General features: G+C 41.6%; 1 protein-coding gene across 2 annotated transcripts in view; it reads right to left on the reverse strand.

Annotated features, from left to right (window-relative positions):
- pard3ba (par-3 family cell polarity regulator beta a) overlaps positions 1-19,812 on the reverse strand; it is a 116,202-nt gene that overhangs the window by 14,210 nt on the left and 82,180 nt on the right. For both annotated transcript variants that reach the window (XM_055059534.1, XM_055059535.1), the window contains 3 exons: positions 18,835-18,945; positions 18,371-18,664; positions 11,443-11,554 (listed from right to left, as the gene is read on the reverse strand). In XM_055059534.1, the coding sequence (XP_054915509.1) occupies positions 11,443-11,554; positions 18,371-18,664; positions 18,835-18,945 (517 nt within the window). The remainder of the gene's footprint in view (positions 1-11,442; positions 11,555-18,370; positions 18,665-18,834; positions 18,946-19,812) is intronic.

Raw genomic sequence — 19,812 nt, forward strand, 5'->3', positions numbered from 1 at the left:
TTGCTTTAGATGGAATGATTGAAATTCTTTGTCCATTGATTGTATTAACATATTAGCCTGCAGCCATAGGTCCATGCACACACAAATTATGGATGTCTGTCATATAGACGGCCATTTCCCCTAAATTAGTCAGCTTCAATCATGTGCCTTGAAAATGCTTCTGTGGTTTACCAAAACACACACACTGAAAAACAAGCCTAATTTTTGCTATGGCAATGTGAAATTCATCCCAGTTGGATTAAAAATGCAGCTAAAGAGAAATGTGAGTAGATCAGGGGTGTCTAAAGTGCAGACTAGGAGCCATTTGTGGCCCTTAGACTGATTTTGTGTGGCTCCCAAAAGTAATTCAATAAAATTATTACCGACAATCATTTTACAATGGATAAAGTACAAAGCTTTTTATGTTTCTATTTTTGTTTAGCTCAAATTATTTGTTGTTTTTGTCTGCAGTATTGTGGCCAATGGCAGTTGTTTTAAAATGTGCGAAAGAAATTAATTTGTTCAATCAACCCGGAAAGACGTTGAAAACAATTTGCCTTAATACAGGAAAGCAAGCAAAAATAATAATTAAAAAGGAAAAACGCTTGACATCACAAAAAGAATCACTGTGATTTTAGATTTTTTTATTTTCTTGACCCATGTGACAAACTTTGAATAACAGCAGCAGGACGAACTCGACTGTTTCTCACGTAGAAAGTGATTCCACGTCCTCCCCCTGAACCTGATGACATCATGTGTTGGTTTTCTAGTTTGGGACTTAATATCTTCTGCAGATGCTGCTTCGCAGAGTGAGCGCACACAAATGATGGAGAATTTCCTATTTCTCCCGAGTGACACGTGGTGAAACACTTTGACTTCACATCTGTCTGCATGGATTTCTCACAATCAGCAGGTTTTAATCGCTTCTTATCATGGAACAGAAACTGAACTCAAAGTCCAGAGCAAGTCTCCTTTCTTCTCAAGTGCATGATTGTGTCGAGTCACTTGATGCGCCGCGATTCACCAGCTGCCAGCTCTGCTGACAGAATGCTTGGCATGTGTGCGAGTGTGAATGAGCAGAATGTCACTTTCCCATTTTTTCAAATTAGAAAAAGCTTGGCCTTGACAGGGCCAGATGACACGTGCTGAAGCTCCCAGCTTCGGCGCCACAGCTGTTGCATTCATCACGAAGTATTGCCAGGGAAATGAATTTCTGAGAGAGCTTCTAGCGGTGCAGATTTGTGAAACTCGTCTATGCTGCAAAAGAGTCCAAATGCTTTGATGCTAAGGCGTTTTGCGCCATCGATTCTGTTCAAATGGCATAATTAGCCTCCTGTACAGACATCTATCCATACATCTTGGATGCTAATTAAGCATGTGGAGCCTCCTCCTGGCATCCCCCATGCCCACCTCCTATTGGCAACCTCCGCACACCCGCCAGGCATCCGACTGGCACCGTGAGGCGCAAGCCATGCGATATCAATCCACCCCCCTGCCTAAAGATTGCCGGGAAGAGATTGTGCAGACTCGTCCCCATCATGAGAGAAGATGGAACGAAACAGGAAGAACAGAAGTGAGCTGGCACAGAAGGGAAAACTGACAGGAGTTGTAAATATTTGGCATTCTCACGGGGGGGAAAACAACATGAGAAGTCGTGAGCTGCAGTGATGCTAAGTGCCACTGCCACTGTTTGAAATGTGGAGGCACTTTGGTGCAAACCTGCCGCATTTTTAATTGAATCTGGACCTTAAAATGTCAAGACAAATTCAACACTGTTCCAAATCTGAGGAGCCAGTTCAACAAACACGTATAAAATAGGACGTTTCATGTTCCTGTTGCCACAGGAACCGACTAATAATCAAGTTTTAATAAGAAAGGTCAAAGAGTCGCTCTCAGTTTAGTGAAGTCTAGCATGTTGGTGAACCAGATTATGTAGAATTAAGAGCCTGTGTGTGTATCTCAAACAGGAGGCTTACTTGCCCTCCAGTGTACACTAAACACCCACACCTGGACCCGGCTAACTCCGAGCTCGTTAGCAGCAGATGGTAAACATACACACACACAGACACAGAAGGGGGAATGAGGGTTACATACACACTACAAGCAGTCTATTTTGGTAATAGGCCAATCTACTGGTAATTGTCCTCATTGTTAGTGTTTGTTTAGGTCTAAACTCCTGACCTCAGGAAAGATTTTCACATTTTATAGCGGTTGCATAGAGGATTTGGCTGGATGTCCGTCTATGTGTGTGTTTGTGGTTTATTCTCTACATGCAAGTATTGAAATCGAGAAATGTAAACTCACAACGGCTCCATAAACTCTCCTCTCTGTCTGAAGCTGTTTAAATAATAGTCCAAATAAATTCTAGTTTTTAGTTTTTTTTTTCTATCCTATTGTTTGAGAGTGGACAACGTAAACAGGGAAAACCGTCGCTGTGCAGCCAAAGAGAACATTTGATTTGTTCAAGCAGCCGTTCAAAATAACATCCTTTAACTGAGCTATTTATCTCCCATTCAGCTGATTAAACAGCTGTGCTCTCTTGGGGTTGCTCTGATTGTTAGCAGCTGATGATGCAACCTTAGTCACTGCATACCCAGGTCTCATGAATCTACATGTGTGTGACCATGGCAGTGGCCATGCAGCGCTGTTTATTTGCTGAGTTTGTCTCCCTGTTCCTGTCTTTCTCTGTGGGGCTGTTTGCCTCCCCCACTGTTTGCTGTAATAACATCCCAAAACGTCTGCCAGAGTTCTTGTTGTTCAAGCCCCAGTAGGTGTGTCATGTTGTGTGCGTGCAAGACACTCCGGTGGTTTCAGTTTATTCTCTTAACAAATGTGTGATTTAATAGTTGATGGTAGAAAAATGTTTCTGGTTTCTGCCATCAGGAGGTTAAATACGCAGTTTTCTCCTCTTTTTATACAAAGGACCAGAAGATTTGCAGGTCATCACCACCAGCAGCAGTGAATCCACCACCTTGAGCTACCAGAATGTTTTGCTTGACCCGTTTGACCCAGAGGTACTTTGATGAAAGTCCAAGTTCAGTAGCTGTGAGCTACAGCAGGTCAGCTCAATCTTAACTCTCTTGCCTTGCAGAAGTATTAGTAACTGCACACGTTTTTCACTTTGTTCCTTTTTACACCAGTCAACCTCAAGTCTCTTTTATTGGGATTTTATGTGGCAGACCAACAAAAAGTAGAGAATAATTCCACCAGTTTTCCAAATGAAAAGTGTTTGATACTTCGTCTTTGCAAAACAACTCAGTAAAATCGGATCGAAAGTATCTGTGAAAATTACTTGCAATAAATTCTAATTTAAATTCTCATCTGGACACTTGCTGTACTTTCTTTGACCATATAATTGTGCATTGTGACATTTCAAAAAATTTGCTTAATGCAAACACAGCAATTTGGAAAAACTGCCATTGACTGCCATTTCTAGCACTACGCTTAGTGGAAAGTGAACCTCTTCCCTAGTTTCAAATTGTTGCCGCCTCTCCCTGGTTTTATTCCTACCAACTGTGACGAGGCCTGTAGATTAAAAACACCCTTGCAACAAGTAAACTAATAAAATCTAAATAAAAGACTTTAAATTTTATTATTTTAACATAAAAATGGGTGAAAGTTCAAGGTGGTTGAATACAAGCCACCGTATCCCATTTGGCTTGGTTGCCACTTTGAGTTTTCTCACATTATAGTCTGGAGTGGAAATCTCTGCCTCAAGGACAACTCACTTCAAGTCCTTCTGGCATCTTAACTTGGAACAATGGATCTTCCTTTTGCAGGATGCTCCACGTGCAGATGTTTGCCAGCCCTGTAGCCTTTTGGCCCAGGAGGTTTCTGTGCCTCAAAGCTCACTGCTGGCAGCGCTTTTCTTTATGAAGCACAGCCAGATGAGAAAATCCCAGATTTGTCTAACAATTGCTTTCCTCCTCTGTGTGATAAAGAGGCATGCTTATTGTTCCAATCACTCTATTTAAAAGCCAGTTTGAGGAAAAAACAAAGGCAACATTTGGCTTTTCTGCTTAATAAAATGGTCAAGCTAGTATTTATAGAAGTGTAAAGAGAAGATCAATGAGCAGGGCTTCTGGTTCTTTATACTTGAGGTAAAAACTTAGGCATACCAAGCAGATGTGGTTTAAGATGCTCATGAATCCATTTGTAGCAAAGCAAAATCTTAGCAGAGAACAAGCACGAGTAAGAAGGTGAATGGGGAGATTTCTATCAACTTGCAGAAAGATCACACTCTGCAGTTTGCCCGTAGGCCAGAGACAAGCTGTGGGAATAAAGACAGACACCAAATAAGTCCCTGAAGGCCTTGGTTGGCCCAGATGGAGAACAGTGGAAGGGGGGAATCAGCTGGGTGCTGCACAGCATCAGAATGAAGAGACTTAAAACAAGGGAAGAGAATACAAAGCCTCTAGGCTGAGCTGGAGAGGCAAGGACAGTGAGGAGGAGTCCGTGGTTAGAATCCCTCATTGTGACTTTGCTAAAAATGGGCAGCAAGGTGAGGCCTTGTGTGGGAAAACTCTTTGCAGCGGTTGGTAGAGCTCTACAAATGGGATGTTCTTGCTGGTTTTTAACTAACAGGAGTGCAAGAAGAAGTGCACAGAGTCTCTGAGTCCGTTTGTGGTGCTCAGGCATGGACTGGTACGAAACTATAAAATTATAATGGTTTCACAGGATTAGGATTACAGCTCCAGCACGCTACTTTGCATTTTCTTGTCAATGCAAAGTAGATGTGAATGCATAGGTGATTTGCTTCTGATATTAGCTGAATTGTGAACTGATCTTCACCCTTTGACCTCTTTTGTTCTAAAAAAAAAAAACAATGAAGATAGACAAGTTAATTTAAAATTTCATATCACCATAATCTCTACATATAGTCTCTCAACTTTGTCTTTAGAAGCTGTTTAGATCACTGTGTTCAGGCCCATGTTTGCAGTAATGAAGGACTGCATGTCCTTTCTAGCAGGGGAATCCCTAGAAGAAGCAGAAACCCTCTGGGATGTCAGGTTTCCCTCTAGGAGCTGCTACCTCTGTGCCCCAATTTTGAATAAGACGACGTTGAAAATTGTGTTTAAAAAAACGACTACAGCCAGTCCGCATTGCCTTTGTCTGTAATTTTATCGATTTCCTCCAAAGTATTGATGCTTTTGTCCATTTATAATTGAGCATGTAGGTTTACAAAAGAAAAAGATAAAAGTACATGAGTGCTTTGGGACATTTCATGGCATATTTTGTGTCTTTATTCGACTGGAAGGAGTCCTGAATTGAATCAATTGACTTATTTCCAGCTGACAAAAGCTCCTGTTTTCTCTCCGAGATGAAACTTGGCACACTGGCACGGGTTTAAAGGCGTTTGATCGGCAAACAATACCCAAATGGTACGAGGCAATTTCACTCACTTTTAAGAATAAATCAATTTGTTTTGAGAATATTCATGAGCAATCATTTCCAGATAATGCCTTAACTCGGGAATGTTTCAAGGTATTGGTGCAAGACGCAATTACATTTGCAATGCAGAGCGAGGAATTATCACACCTGAATGGAGAAAGAATGAAATGAAGTCTGAATACCAGAATAAATACCTAATGTTTAGGGATAATCTCTGCAGCGAGACTTTCACTTCATAATTATCCTCCCTCTCCACATTAGCAGGGACGGTTTCCCCCAGCCAGTGTTCCCGTAGTTGATCACATTGTAGTTTTCTTTGGGCTATTCTGGGAAGCATGAGCTAAACACTAACTTGTGGCTTGAACTGTGCAATTTTATAGACCAGAATAGCAGCCTAGGGACAACGAGCCTTTAATCAGAACAGGGTTCAGGTTTTTCCAGTGGAGGAAAAAGAGAAAGTGCAAAAAGGACCGGGTTCAACTGTACGAGAGCAATCTGGAGCCTAGAATCAGACTGAATTGGTTGTAATTGGTGAATTAGGAGGTTTTCCTCTAAAGGAAAACTGTGTGTGATGTGTCAGTGTGCATTTGGCTGCAGCCTCCTGCAGTGAAATGAACTTCGAAAGCAGCTTCAGTTTGGTCAGAGCTGAGGTCGAAAGCCCTTTTGATCAACACTGCGTGTGTTGCTCTGTGTTTGGGTTGTGTTTTTATGCGTTTGTGGTGTGCCACGTCGTAAAAGTCTTGTTATAAAACAAGAATAGGACTACATATGTCTGCCTTGTTCAATTATACACTAAACTCACTTGTGTTTTTATTCGACTGCACATTGACAGTTATTTAAAAAAATACTGCGCAGGATTTTTATTTAACTTTCTCAGCCAACACAGTGACTAGAACATGGAGCGACTGCGAGCGTCTGCTGCAGGTGCATCCTTCAATGCATATCGTGCTCATGAGGGGCATATGCTACTCTGATTAACACGAACATTAGGATGACATTAGTGCTGCCTCCCTCAGAGAAACACCCCCAGAGCAGCTGCTAGCTCTTCCTCACCTTCTTCAATATGCACAAACTCGCATCTCTGCCTCCCACTCACTGAGGAAAAGTGACATTTTGCAACTTTTCTTTGGAGAAAGTTGATAATTAATTGATGGGTATGAGATTTTGTTCTTGTTACTTCTCTATGTATTTAACTTTGGCTTCATAAAAACAACATTCAAACATTTCAACTTGCAGAATATCAGTAGTTTGTTGCTTTTGTTAGAGCTGCGATGCCATTTTTTATCATCAAAAGAAAGAGGAGTGTGCGTGCTCGGGCCGACGTGTGCTTTTGACTGACAGCCAAGCCAGCAGGGGAGCAGAGGCACAAGAACGACCTAAATGTGGCTTACAAGCTGCAGACAAAGGAAAATCTGTTAGCATCGGTACTGAATATTAACATCCACGCCGTACCGATGTTACCAGCTCGTTTTTCCGATGGTTGCTGCCTGTTTGCATCAACGCGGGGATCAGGTGCAGGATAACACACGCGTCCATCCGTGTGAATAAAAAGCAGACATGACAACCCTCATTTGGATTATTGTTTAAAGCTTGAGGGTGATTCTGTGTGTGAGCGAGAGTGTGTTTTGGTTAATCAGACTGTTTTGTGGCTCGTAGCCAACATCACAATCAGCCATCGACAGAACGATGATGTTTACTGCTTCATCCTAAATGAAATGTTAGTTCTGGCAGGAGGCCATAGTTTATGCTCTTTATCTATGAAGGCAGAGCTTCAGCCATGGAGCTCAGTTCGGTGAAATAGTTTTGTTAGTGTTCTTCTATTCAAATGTTTGTTAAAACAAAAATAGTTTAAATATTCTTTTGAGCTAAAATGGATTATCAATGATATAAATAGTTATAGACTAATTTAGTCATCGATTAATGGTTTAACTAGAGTATAGAGACTCAAAAACATCTCAAGTGGCATAAGTTTAGCTTCACTGGTTTAAATTCTGTAAAAACAAAAAATAGTCTATTAAACCTTGTTTTCATAATGCAAAATTCAATCTGTAAATTTCCTTTTTCATTATTTGAAAAATGAATTAAATTATTTATGTGCATCTTTTCTAATATGGTTTAAAAAAAAGAAAAAGTTGAATAGAATAATCAGAAGACTGTGGCAAGTTTTTTAACTCATCTGAATAATCGATTACTAAAATAATTGTTAGCTGTGCGCTGATATTTCTGTAGTTTCATTTTAAAGTATAACCTCTCTGCTTCCACTGATGTCCATCTGTGCAGATTTCGACAAGACACCATCACTTCTCTGGCAAATCCTCCAGCAGGGCTGCCCTGCCAGAGTGTCTGAATCCTTTATGAGTCAACCTGAACCTGTCAGATAAAAGCAGTGATGGCCTGTCACCGGGATGAAAAGGTAAACAAACTATATCAATACCAATACCATAGACAGTTCCCAGATTTCTGACTTTTATTTCCACTCTGGAGTTGTTTCAGTCACAGATGAATAACTGGGGGTTCATTAGGACTGTGGGCACACAGAGAAAAACATCATTGGGGGGCTTTGGCTTGTGGGCATGATGCACCCTGCACAGTTTAACACACTGGCCGTATACGTGTGTGTGCGTAGGCCATATATCACGGTGACAGGCGGGTGCGTGTTTACTTAATGATGTGGGGGTTTATTTATGAAGTGATGGCCGACATGCAGGGTAGGGGTGGAGGGAGAAATGAGGGAGAGATTGAGACAGCCTGAGGATGTGACATTAAAATATCATCAAGGTGATGGATGTCCGTGCACAAAACATTAGAGACAAGTACAAAAAAACCAGCTGCGCAGCAGATGATGAGTTGTATCTGGAGTTGGGCGAGCGCTGCGCTGCGTGCGTGTTTTCTAATGACTGAATGTGTCATTGCAAGTGCAGTTTTCAGCGACTTCTCCAGGCATTTAAGGTGGCATATGTGTAGTTGCTGTTAGCTGTATTGGTCAGGGTGATGTGTTATGTGTTACTCTGTTACATAAGGAGTAAAAAAGCAATGCAAATCATTCAAGTTTTGAAACTGGATGCTGCAGGATTAGTACATGTTCATGGAAATGTATTTTAGTCACTATGAAGTAACTTTTTGTCCAATTACTGCAACCAGAGGGCAAAACTGAGAAGTTTCTGAATGACAAAAGCTAAAGCTAATAAAATGTTATACAGGGTGGGCCATAGGTTTCCATACATTGCAAAAATAAATATTTTATGTTTTACAACCGTTTTTATTTTTGTGGGACTCTGTGTAATAGCTGCATGTCTCAGACCACTTTGTGGTCAATCTGCAACATTTCCAGTTTTGTCACTGTGTCGTGTGTGTGATGCTCGTTCCACGTTTTCTGTTACAAGTTTCGTGCAACCATGCGACTGCTTCCCGATCCAGCCAACATTATAATTTCAATTCTTTGCTCTTTTGTCAAACAGATCTCCTTGAGTATCTGAAATATAAATTTTACATTCTACTATATATGGAAACTTATAGTCCACCCTGTAGTTAACAGTACAGGGTGGGTCTTAGCACTGTCAAGTCACCTGCAGGCACAGGATGCTCACACCCTCTCTCTTGCTCTCTGATAGGCTAAACCTGGTTTATCACAACGCAATCTGCGACAAATCCTCAGGCGAGTTGGCATGGCTGCCGACGATCAATTACAGTTTTCTTGTAATAAGTTGTTTTTCAATGAGAATCATATTTTCTATTTCCCAGAAAGTTTTTGTTTGCCTTTGCTAGAGGTTTCCAACGTCAGTCGTCAGGAGTCGGTTTTAGTTATTCCTCAGGTTCAACACACTGGAATCAAATGATGGTTCCTTACCAGGCCTCTGCAGAAGTTTAAGATGTGCTGTGACTATATGAAGCAGCTGGAGTAAAGAAATATCGCTTTAATTGTGGCAAGTGGCCAGAGCAAAATACAAAACATTGTTAATCATTTGGAGCTCATAAAATATGATCTTGCTAACCTTTGATTTGATCATTGTTATGTCCTTTTCTAGTCACACAATAACATTAAAGTCAAATACAAAAATAATGTGTCAAAATATGCAAAGGAACCACTGCATAATCATAGAGTCGACTGTAGGAAAAAGCTGGGACATCATCATTTTCTGTGAAATGGGGCGTCTGCAGGAAAATGTTCCAGCCAACTCATCTCCTGGAACAAAGGAGATGAAACTTGCCATGTACTTTCAAGCCTTAATTGGCCATCAAGACATTACAGAGAGTCTATCATTAGCATATAGAGAAAATAGAGTGAGTGGAGCTCAGTGATTGGCATAATTACAAGGATGACCTATCCACAGACAGCGAAACATGGCGGAGGGGTCAAATTAGAGACGGATGTGGAGACAGATACATAGGAGGATCCGGGGTTAGAGGGAGGAAACAAAGGGACATGAAGTCACTTCTGAGCACAGTGACACTTTCAAAGATCTCCAACTCTTCACAGACTGCTAAATGAAGAGTCCCACATAAAGCGCCCACAGCCTTTCATCCCCACTTTTGTTTCTATCTCTTTATTCTAGTGAGCTAGCCCTATCTTCTGGCTCAGAAGAGCCAAAGTAGACATACTCGTCCCTTTCAAACACACATAAAACACTCTGAGAGGAAGAATGGCACTCCTGGCCTTGTGTGGAGAGCTTCGAAAACTGTTTTTTTTTATGTTTCAAGGCTGCAGATACAGGCGAGCATAAAAGAGCAGCACTGCGTGACGGAGGTGGCGAGGAAGGTGACGGCTAAAAGCCTGATCAAACAAGGCCGACGCGAGCAGCTCGCTCAAGTGGTCTGCATTTACGCTCCACTCATACCACACACAGACTGGAAATAGGTAAATGTGGAGTAATATCCAGCTGAATCAAACACCGACAGCTCCACTCTGTCGGCAGCTGAAGCTGAACAACCCTCAGCGTATGAACAAATGAGCCACTTCTGCCCTCTGCTTCACTCCATTATAGCCTATGTAATAAAGAGTTAGACCTATTTTATCTTTAACTTGAAACAAACTAAATTGATCACGTCTTCAGATCAACTGAACTTTGCTGATAGTCCTCCATTTCTTTTCTTTTTAACCTATTTTCTGAATAAAAACGTCCCTAATTTGGCAGTGTTTGATGAATTCTGGTTATTTTTCTTAAAGGAAATAAAAAAATGTAAATACAAAAACTTTCTGGTGTCATGTTTTTCTTTTTGTTTATGTCATATTCAGATATTCTCAGTGTTTTACTGTTTCCATTCACACCATAAATGTGAGCAGGTTTGTGCGACTGCAGCAGGAGTGTTTCATTATCGGGCTCCTCAGGGGAGGAACCTGCTGAGGCTCCTCACTATGGACACTACTCTTTTTCTTCCCCTCGTCATACAGGGAAAAAAACCATTTCGATCAGAAGCTGCAGCGCATACTGACTGCGCTTTAATTGCATCAAAGTTTCTGCGCAGGCAAGCTGAGAAAGGAACGCAGGGAGCACGGGAGGTAATGTACTGAGTGACAGAGCCCTGCAGGCCTTAGTGACAGAAAGTGTGCCATGCCTAGGAAGGCCTAATGAAGACTGATTCACAGGACTGCATTGCTCAATAAACACTAACTACAGCAGGTGAGGAGGGGAGCACAGCTGGAGGCAGGTCGTGTCAGCTGATTGGGTATCAGCAACACCGTCTGCAAATTCATCTCATATTTCCCACATGGCTTTGCATCTGTCTGTGCTCAGGTGGATTACTGAAAGATAAATGAATCCAGCTGTGCAGAAACGCCTTTGCAGATCACTGAGGTTTAGATGAAGAGCGTCTGATTAGATCAAAGTGTGATTTTCTGCATCTTTAGGCTGACCGTAAAAAACCCCTCGTTTAAAATGGGTGATAAATGGCTATCGATTCGCAGGCTGAGTATGCTGAGCTTGTGAGTGTAAAGAAGTAAATCAAATGATTCCTCAGGCTGGATCAATGACGGTTCAGGGACACTTAGCTCTGCAGCTTAAAAGAGGCAACAAGCAGTCTGGCGTTTTAGTGCATTGCTTCTTGAGGAAGGAAACAAATAGTATGCTAACTCACCCGATTTGGGTCATACTCCAGAACTCTGCGCCTCGCCGCCTCCAGCTCCTCGTAACCCGGAGCAGCTCGGGCCTGCTGGTACTCCCTACGCAATCCCTGGATCCGCTGATCGCTGAGGAGAGAAGAAGGCAACATCACAATTAGGCAGACGCAATAAGAGATGATTAATTAAGACTTGGAGTTAAAGAGGAAGAACAGGTCAAAGAGGAAGCATATGAGGCTTAAACTTTCATGACATTGACAGGTTGTCTTTTTCTCAGCTGCAGCAGCCGCTGACAGCACAGGAAGGCAGAATATTCAGAGGACAGCCTGAAGAGAAATTTCTACACCTGACAGAAAACCCGTTGGAGGAAATGGAAGAGAAACAGTAGCAAATAAACACTAAAACCACTCCAGTCGGACTAGGCTAACACAAATAAATACATAAAACCCTGGAAAACAAGAAGCACTGGTGTAGTGATGGGAACAAGACAGAATGGGGACAAAACTTAAAGAGAAACATCACCATCATGCTTACTGGACCTTAATGCCGAATAAGCTTCACACACCTCAGAGTACAAGCATAAGCCAGGGTGGGAATGAACACACACGAACGCACACAGCCATTGACAAACAGCACACACCTGAGCGAACACAATCCCAGTCTCTGATCCGGGTTTCCTGGTGGCTGAGGGAAAAATGGCGGCTGCCTGACACTTAAAATTTGCTCTCAGAAGTTGTTTGCAATTATTTCTTTCATTACATTTTTTTGTACTCTGTGTTCTTTTCTGAAGAAAATAGGGCTGCAACTGATGATTATTTAATTTTGGTAATTAATTTAATTTAATAGGCACAGTCTGCAGATTTGTCATTTATTCTAAACAATATTAGAAATGCATTAAGATATTAAAACTATTTGTTTACAAAGAAACAAGTAATTCAATTCCTTTTTTTGTTGCATAAATTGATACAGCTGAAGTTGAACCTGGATTGAGGGATTTAGGGTTTGCAGTAATGAAGGACTTTCTAGCTGGGGAATCCCTAGAATAAGGTGCATTTCAATAATCAATTAATCACAATCAGTGCGATCAATCATTTCAGCAAACATTAAAAAGTCAAGTAAATTTTACTGCATTGAATTATAAATGCACTCAACTTGACTGTTGTTGGATCTGTATTCGATTATTATATTGGAAACAAATTGGATTCTATGCAACTGGAAATAAATAAAATACTTGAACTGAATCAATCAGAACAAACATTTAAACAACAAACTTTCCAAATCAAGAACAAAGTTTGTAAAAACCAGAACAACCAATCAAGAAGGCTTTCTGCCACCTGATAAACACCAAACCTCCCTTCCAATAGTCTGGCAGATATTGACCAGTGGGGAGGAAGTGCTGAGGCGTGAGGCAGACAAAGCTTCATTAGCGAAGTACATCGCCTACATGCCTAAGTCTCTCCGGTGACCCTGTCTTTAATTAACAAATCTGCGTGAGAGTGTGTTTTTCTGCACGACTACAATCTCAAGGTTGTATAAAAGTGTGTATCTGTACGTGAGCTCATTCTGTATGCGGGACACTCGGCGAGGACGTGCTTCTCACTGCGCGCACGTACGCTCACCCCATGCAGCCCGTCTTCCAGTCGCCTCACTGGGGACGGACGGGCTGAGTCACTCAAACTTCTGAGCCACTATGTTTAGATCCCAAGTGTTGCTCCCAGGCTGCACACATCTATCTATCTGTGTGTGTGTGTGTGTGTGTGTTGTGTGTGCGTGCCAGAGTGTGTATCTGCTGGCACAAAACTCGGCCCTGATATTCTGCCAAGAGGGGACAACTCTCTAAAGTCTCTGTGTTGCAGTGAAACGCCTGTGCAGATTTTTCTGCTGCATACTGACGGTCATCAGCCTGCCTGTTAGGCACCAAAACCTAAACATAAAAACATAAAAACAAAGCTTTTGTCTTATTTACCTGTTAAATTTACCAACCAGTATCACCTCCACACAAACAGATTCATAGCACAGATGCAAGTTGTCTTGGTTTTTTTTTTCTTTCCTTTTTTTCTCGACGCCACCCATCTTCCAACAATCCCATTAGCCAATCCCTGGGCTCGTAATTAGGTCTGCCATTTTGATTGAGCGCTCGTGTCGCTCTCCAAATGAAACAACGCTGTAATTATCTCATTACGCTGCGGCCTCCATCACTGACAACGGCAAATATTATCATATTAATGGCTGAGGACAGAGGCTGATTCTGGATAAAACGTTGGTGAAGTGATTTTGGAGGTGGCTGAGGTTTATGAAGAAGCACTGATGGCTGAACAAGTGCATCTGGTGTGTCCAATCACCAATCTGCATTTAGAATATTACTAAATATTTTATTTATTTCAATAACAACTCAAAGAAGTAAAAGTTATACTGAAATTCTGCTCTCATGATATGATATTTGCTTTGCTTACATGCCATAAATTCAGCCTTTAACAGAGATGCAGCCAAACATCTAGTGGAAAGTTTAGTTGAAGGAAAATCTGGGATTGTGAAGTAAAATCTGTGCAAGAGTTTGGAGATTTACGAGGAGCAGAACAAAGCAGGACCACTGCACACTGCAATGATCACAGGTGTAATGAAATAGTTCTGAGCATATTCAAATGACGCTTTTTGCATCATTTATTTGATCATAACATGTCTGACTAGGAAGAATAACTGGCACAGAAAATAGATTGAGAGAAAGAAGGTATGAGGGGAAAAACACAACATAAAAACCAACACAATAAACTTAGAAATAAAAAGAAGACAAAACTACAAGTGAGAATAAAAGCGACAGTTTTGTGGGAGAAAGTGTAAGTAAAGCCTCCTATCCTGCGGTGCGAGGCTGTGTGAAGGCAGGCTAATTAGGAAGCGTGAGCTGCTGCTGGCTGATTTAGCGACTTGTTCAGGCTGCGGCCGGCTGATTTGAGGAAAAACTTTGAGCTTGAATTTTCCCTCACATCAAACTGTGAGGTTTGTCTGATTTCTTGGTGCAACACTGGAGCCCGACGGCGACTCGGAGAAGCTCAAAGCTTAAAAGATGTTCTGAAGCCTTGCTGAACTGTCCACATTATCCCTGGCTGCAGTTCGTCTGGTTCATATAAATGTTTTGAAAACACAATAGATTTTACTTCCTTCAACTCTTGCTCCTAAATCCTAAAAGAGGAAGAAGTCTTAATGATTACACAAATCATCAATTATAGACGAAGTGGGTGTTTTTGCACTGCCATGACTTCATTAAAAAGTTTTCTAAATTTAATTACTACTGTTGAGAAATAAAAATTTTTAGTCAAATCTATCATTAATAACTCTGGAATCCTGCAATAATATAACTAAACCAATACTTTTTTTTCATTTTTACTTACTTTTTATTTTACTTCTTGCTGTCCTGGGATACAAATATAATGTGTTTTGCCACCATTTCCAGTGAGCATGAGTATAAAGAAGACACAAAAATAAAAACTTCTGTTCTACCATCACAAACGCAAACATTGGGAGTTTGCATAACCTGTTGGGGGCTTTAAAACAACATTTGCTTGTGTCTCATGAGGCTAAAACATGGATTGTCTGGTGTAAAGCTGTAGGTTTCAATGGTTAAGTGAGAAAAAAAGCTGATCTGAACGACTGAAGCAACAGCTGCATGCAAATGTTCCGACTCCGGAAATTCAAGTGATCACTTCACACTACCCAACTATTTCCAGAAAACATGACCAGAAGCGCCTGAAGCCATATAAAACATGTGTTTTTTGTTTGTGTTTCTGGAAAAAAGCTTTCAAACTCTGTAAATCCTGCAAGCTGAAACGAGAGAACATGAGTAAAAAGGCGAGTGGAGCTTCATGTGCATCCAATACTGATGACGTCTTGTTCTAAAGTGAGCGTTTCGTTTCCGCTCGTCCTCAGGCTGAGGTGGCCTGGCAGAAAAACAATATACCTTTTGCTAACATTTTTGAGTTTCTGTCTGGATGCCAGTGAATTTTTTTTCCTAAAGAGCTGTGAAATCACACAAATCAGCGTCTCATGGACTGTATAGCATTGTCTGATAATATTTCAGTAATTAGTCACACCTGTCCAAAGTGATTTAAGATGCCTACTTCCTGGCGGTGTCAGGTAAACTTAGAGGCATGTAATCTTGCTGCCAGTGCTTGAACCATGGCGGGAATACGGAAACGCGCTCCCAGATGTGTCACTTATGTAGCCGACGAGCTACCTCTGGGTTTCCTTTTCTCTGGCTTTAACAACACATCTCTCACGCGCCTTCACATCTCTGCACTCTAACCTCCCGCTCTCTCGCTTCCCTTTCATCTCGTCTCCACGCTTTTTCGCTCGCTCCGGCTACAAAGACTGCCTTCTGGCTAATAAAATTTGACAAGCATAGCCAACCTTTTTTCTCCACAGGTCAGCCTCTAGCAAAGCTCTAATCAAATGTGACGCTCATCAGCGTACACACCTGCCATTGAGGGCCTAATGAAAATGTCTGACAGTAAATTAGGGAGACAGAGCTGCGAGTCCGCTACTGTTGAAATGGAAGAGGACGGGGGGGAGATGAGGGGCGCCAACATGTTTCAGTTAGTCAAACTTTGCAGGCAAAGGCAATCAGCGCACTGATGCAGAGGCACATTTAGCAACAAAGATGGTCTGCACTCGTCAGCCATCTTCTACATGTTTAATGAGCACATTTGCAACTATATCATTAAAACTGTAAGATGTGAAAGGGAAAGCTGGCCTGCAGCAGAATACTGGTGGACCATAAGGTCAACCGGAGATGTAAAAGGCTTGCATAAATTTACAGTACATCAGCGGCAAGCTGTAATTTGTCCTGCAGTGGTTAAAAACGGCAGACCGCACACAGCATTGTTGCTAGGCTACACTAGGCTTCTTTCCCAATATAGTAAATGTTGGTGGCAGCGTCTATTTCTGACTGTGTGACTTATTGGGTGCTTTAAGGAATTTATGACACTTTAAGAGACTCTTGTTTAAGGTCAAACAACAACAAGAGTTGTTGTTTCAAATCAGAAAGCGATCTTCCCAAAACTTACAGTTTGCAATTTTATCTTCAGGTCCTCCAGTGAGGAAAAGCTGCAGCTCGGTTTTCCTATTTGGTGTCATTTCAAGTCCTTTGCATCATTTTGCAACACCAATTATCATCTTTATTTTTGAAAGCCACATAAAAACGTCTGAGCCCCTCTTTCATTCACCACAATTTGATTTTATTTTTAGAAAACCTGTGCAGAGTCGCCGTCTTTTAATTTAATATTAAAGATGTTTGTCTCTAGAGAAGCTGATACGTGTGGAGTTAACAAGCTAAAGAGTGTTCGTCATCCATCACGCTGACGTTTGAAGCCGCCCTGTTTCAACGACGAGGGGGAGAACCAGAGAGGTGACACATCCGCAGAAACGGAGCGAGAACGAGGGAGGAATGGAGGACGGAGAGAAAACAGGCTGGTAATGAAGTAGCCAGCAGTAGTGGATGAGAGCTAAAGTGGTTTAACAGATCTGTCAGGCTGCTAGACTGTGGCTAATTATCCCCCCTCCTCTTTATCTGCATCTACTCTTCTGTCACTTCTTCTTTCTCTCCTGAATCTACTCTGCGCCGCATCTTGCGTCCTCTCCGTCTTTCCTCCAGCTTTCTCTTGTCTCTCTTTCCCTCCGTCTGTTGCTTCTTTCCATTCCCATCTGTCTCCTCCCCGCGCCCGGCCCCATTTCTCTCACTGTTTTTCTGAATCGTCTATTTCTGGATGAGATCGGGCGTCTGGGGCTTAGCGTTTGATTTGCAAGTCAATAGTCGTTTCTGTCAGGGAGTTTAAGTTGAGGGAAGTTTTAATGTGGCCTGTATTATTTCACACAGGAAATTATGAATTTGCATTAGAATCCTCGGTGGGCTTTCTCGTCTTTTTCCTCGCTCACATACAAGAGTAGCTGCGAGTTAAGGTTTCAAAACCCTCAGCAGTAATAAGCAGCGTGTCTGCAAGTCTGAAACCTTTGTTAGACTTAAAATGAAGTCCTGTGACATCCAATATTTCACTATACAATAGGTTTTTTTTCTTCAAATCAATTGATTTTATCATTAAATTACTTTGAAACATTCCACTGTTCCTTTCTGACATCGCACCACGGGGCTATTTAAGCTGAAATTTGGGTAAAAGTATAAAAAAACTATGTCTGAACAGTCTGAACAGTTCCTTCCTCTCTTTTTTGTTTCTTAATATTCATAAATCACCAGGATGCTCAGCTTCTTGTGCTCCATGCCAACCAGCTCGTCTAATCTGTGATGCTTTCTTTGAAATATACACAGTAATTCACACAATTGTCTCAAAGTCTTGCTACTGATAATAATTTGATGCTGAGTTCAAAGGTTAAATATGTCTTTTTCATAAAAAACGTTAATATATAACTTCACAAGGTGGTCAAACACGCTGATTTTTTATTTTTTTGTGACAGTTGTCATTAAATTACTTCATTCTACGATTTTCACCTTTATTCTGGTAATATATGATTGTGTATTATTTTCCTTCCTTTTACTCAATAATAAATATGAAAAGTTCATGTAACAACTAAAAGAAATCATGAAGGATCTGGACTGTGAAAATTTATTTTATACTGAACTTACATGTTTATGTGCATATTTGTTCACTTTGATGCATTTTGATGCATTTTTTTAAAGTAAAGTTTTCAGTCATTCTGCAGAGCGATTATCTCATTTTTGACAATATATCTTTGAAGTTTGCATAAATCATGCCTTGCATTGCAGTGAAACTGTGCTGGCCTCATGTTTTATGCATCCATCCGGCTCAGCAGACCGCGCATGTCAGAATGTGACCTTTTGTTTTCGCTCTTACGCAGATGATGTGCAAAAGCAACACTGTACAATAACAGCAGGAAAAACTGCACAACATGCTCTTTGTAGGTAAAAAGATGAACTCTCACCTGTCTGGAGGGGCCTGCTGCTGCTGCTGCGGCTGTGGCTGCTGCGGCGGTCTGGATTTGTTCACTTTGGCGTAGAGTCCGTTGATGTCCTCAAACGAGGCCTGAGGTTGGGTCGGCCCCCCTCGCGGTATCGCCGGGGAAGGCGTGCGGCTCAGCGACAGCGGTGAGGGCGGCTGGCGGAAGTCGTTGATGCGGGCGTAGTTGGGGTCGCTGTCGTCGTCATCCATGCTGGGCAGCGATGCCTGGTCAGGGGTGGCGTACCCAGAGCGGGCGTCGGCATAACGGGGCTCGTTGCTATCAGAGAGGTGAACACGACCCACAGCGAGAGAATTAAACTCTCTTACAGGAGATGAAGTGAAGAAGAGGAGTGGGACAGCTCAAAACTAATCGAGTAATCACAACTCAAACTTTCTGTCTGTAAAGGTGTTTTAACCCAACACACACATGGTGTGTGAGTGTCTTACCCCTCTCTGCTGTCAGGGATCCTGTCCAGCTCCTCTTCACTCAGCGCTTCCAGACGGTTCTTGGATCCCTTTGCCGGATCTTTGCTCTTGTCCTCCTTCTTCTTACCAAACCTGCAAAACACATAGAAAGGCAATGTAATAATTTTGTGACAGTCTGTGACTCTGACGTACAAAACGGCAGAAGAATCTCACATTTGGAATAATTAGTTTCTTCTGTTGTGTTGTTCTTCATCTTTTGTCACGTTTGTGTAACTCAAGACATTCGTTGTTTCACTTTCATGATAACTGATGTAAGGTAAACGTCACCCAGGAAAAAGAAATCTAAAAATTGATTTTAGAATATTTTAGCTCTGGATCCGCATGGACGACAAAAACACGTTACTGGATGGTCGCTTTTCCACTCTTGCAGACAAACCCATCATCTAAAAGTCTAAAAGTCTTTCCTTCCATCTTATGACTTTTGTTCCTACCTAAACATATTTGCTCTGGAAACTAGACAAAAACAGTTGGTAAAATTTGCGTTTCAGCATTTTGTAATATTTCTCTTGATTTCTTTTGTTCCTTCCTCTCTTTTTTGTTTCTCTCTTTCTTCCTTCCCTGGAGTTTGCAGATGTTAATGAAAGGTGCTCACATCAAGCACCTGGCATCCAGTTTTTAAATGTTTACACATCCAATCATATGTAGACACAGAGAGAAACTCATTCCAGCTCCTTTATTCAATAGTTGTCTTGAAATATCTGCCGAGCTGCAGCGTTGTGCTCTTTTTTCCATAAAATATCATGATCATTTTGAAGTGCTTATTCTCTCATTTTGCAGCTCAAATGTACTCATCACCTCCAGAGAAGTTATAATGAAGCTATACTTCACATTCACAGTAAATTAACTCAGCCTTTTTCTGCTTAATATTTCATATTTCCCCATCCTCATTCCACGTTGCCTCCTCCAAATCCACATCTCCGTTCCTCTCCTTCCCTCTGA

The sequence above is a fragment of the Poeciliopsis prolifica genome, unplaced genomic scaffold (assembly GCF_027474105.1).
Source record: "Poeciliopsis prolifica strain line A6 unplaced genomic scaffold, Auburn_PproV2 SCAFFOLD055, whole genome shotgun sequence".
In the NCBI taxonomy this organism is placed as follows: Eukaryota; Metazoa; Chordata; class Actinopteri; order Cyprinodontiformes; family Poeciliidae; genus Poeciliopsis; species Poeciliopsis prolifica.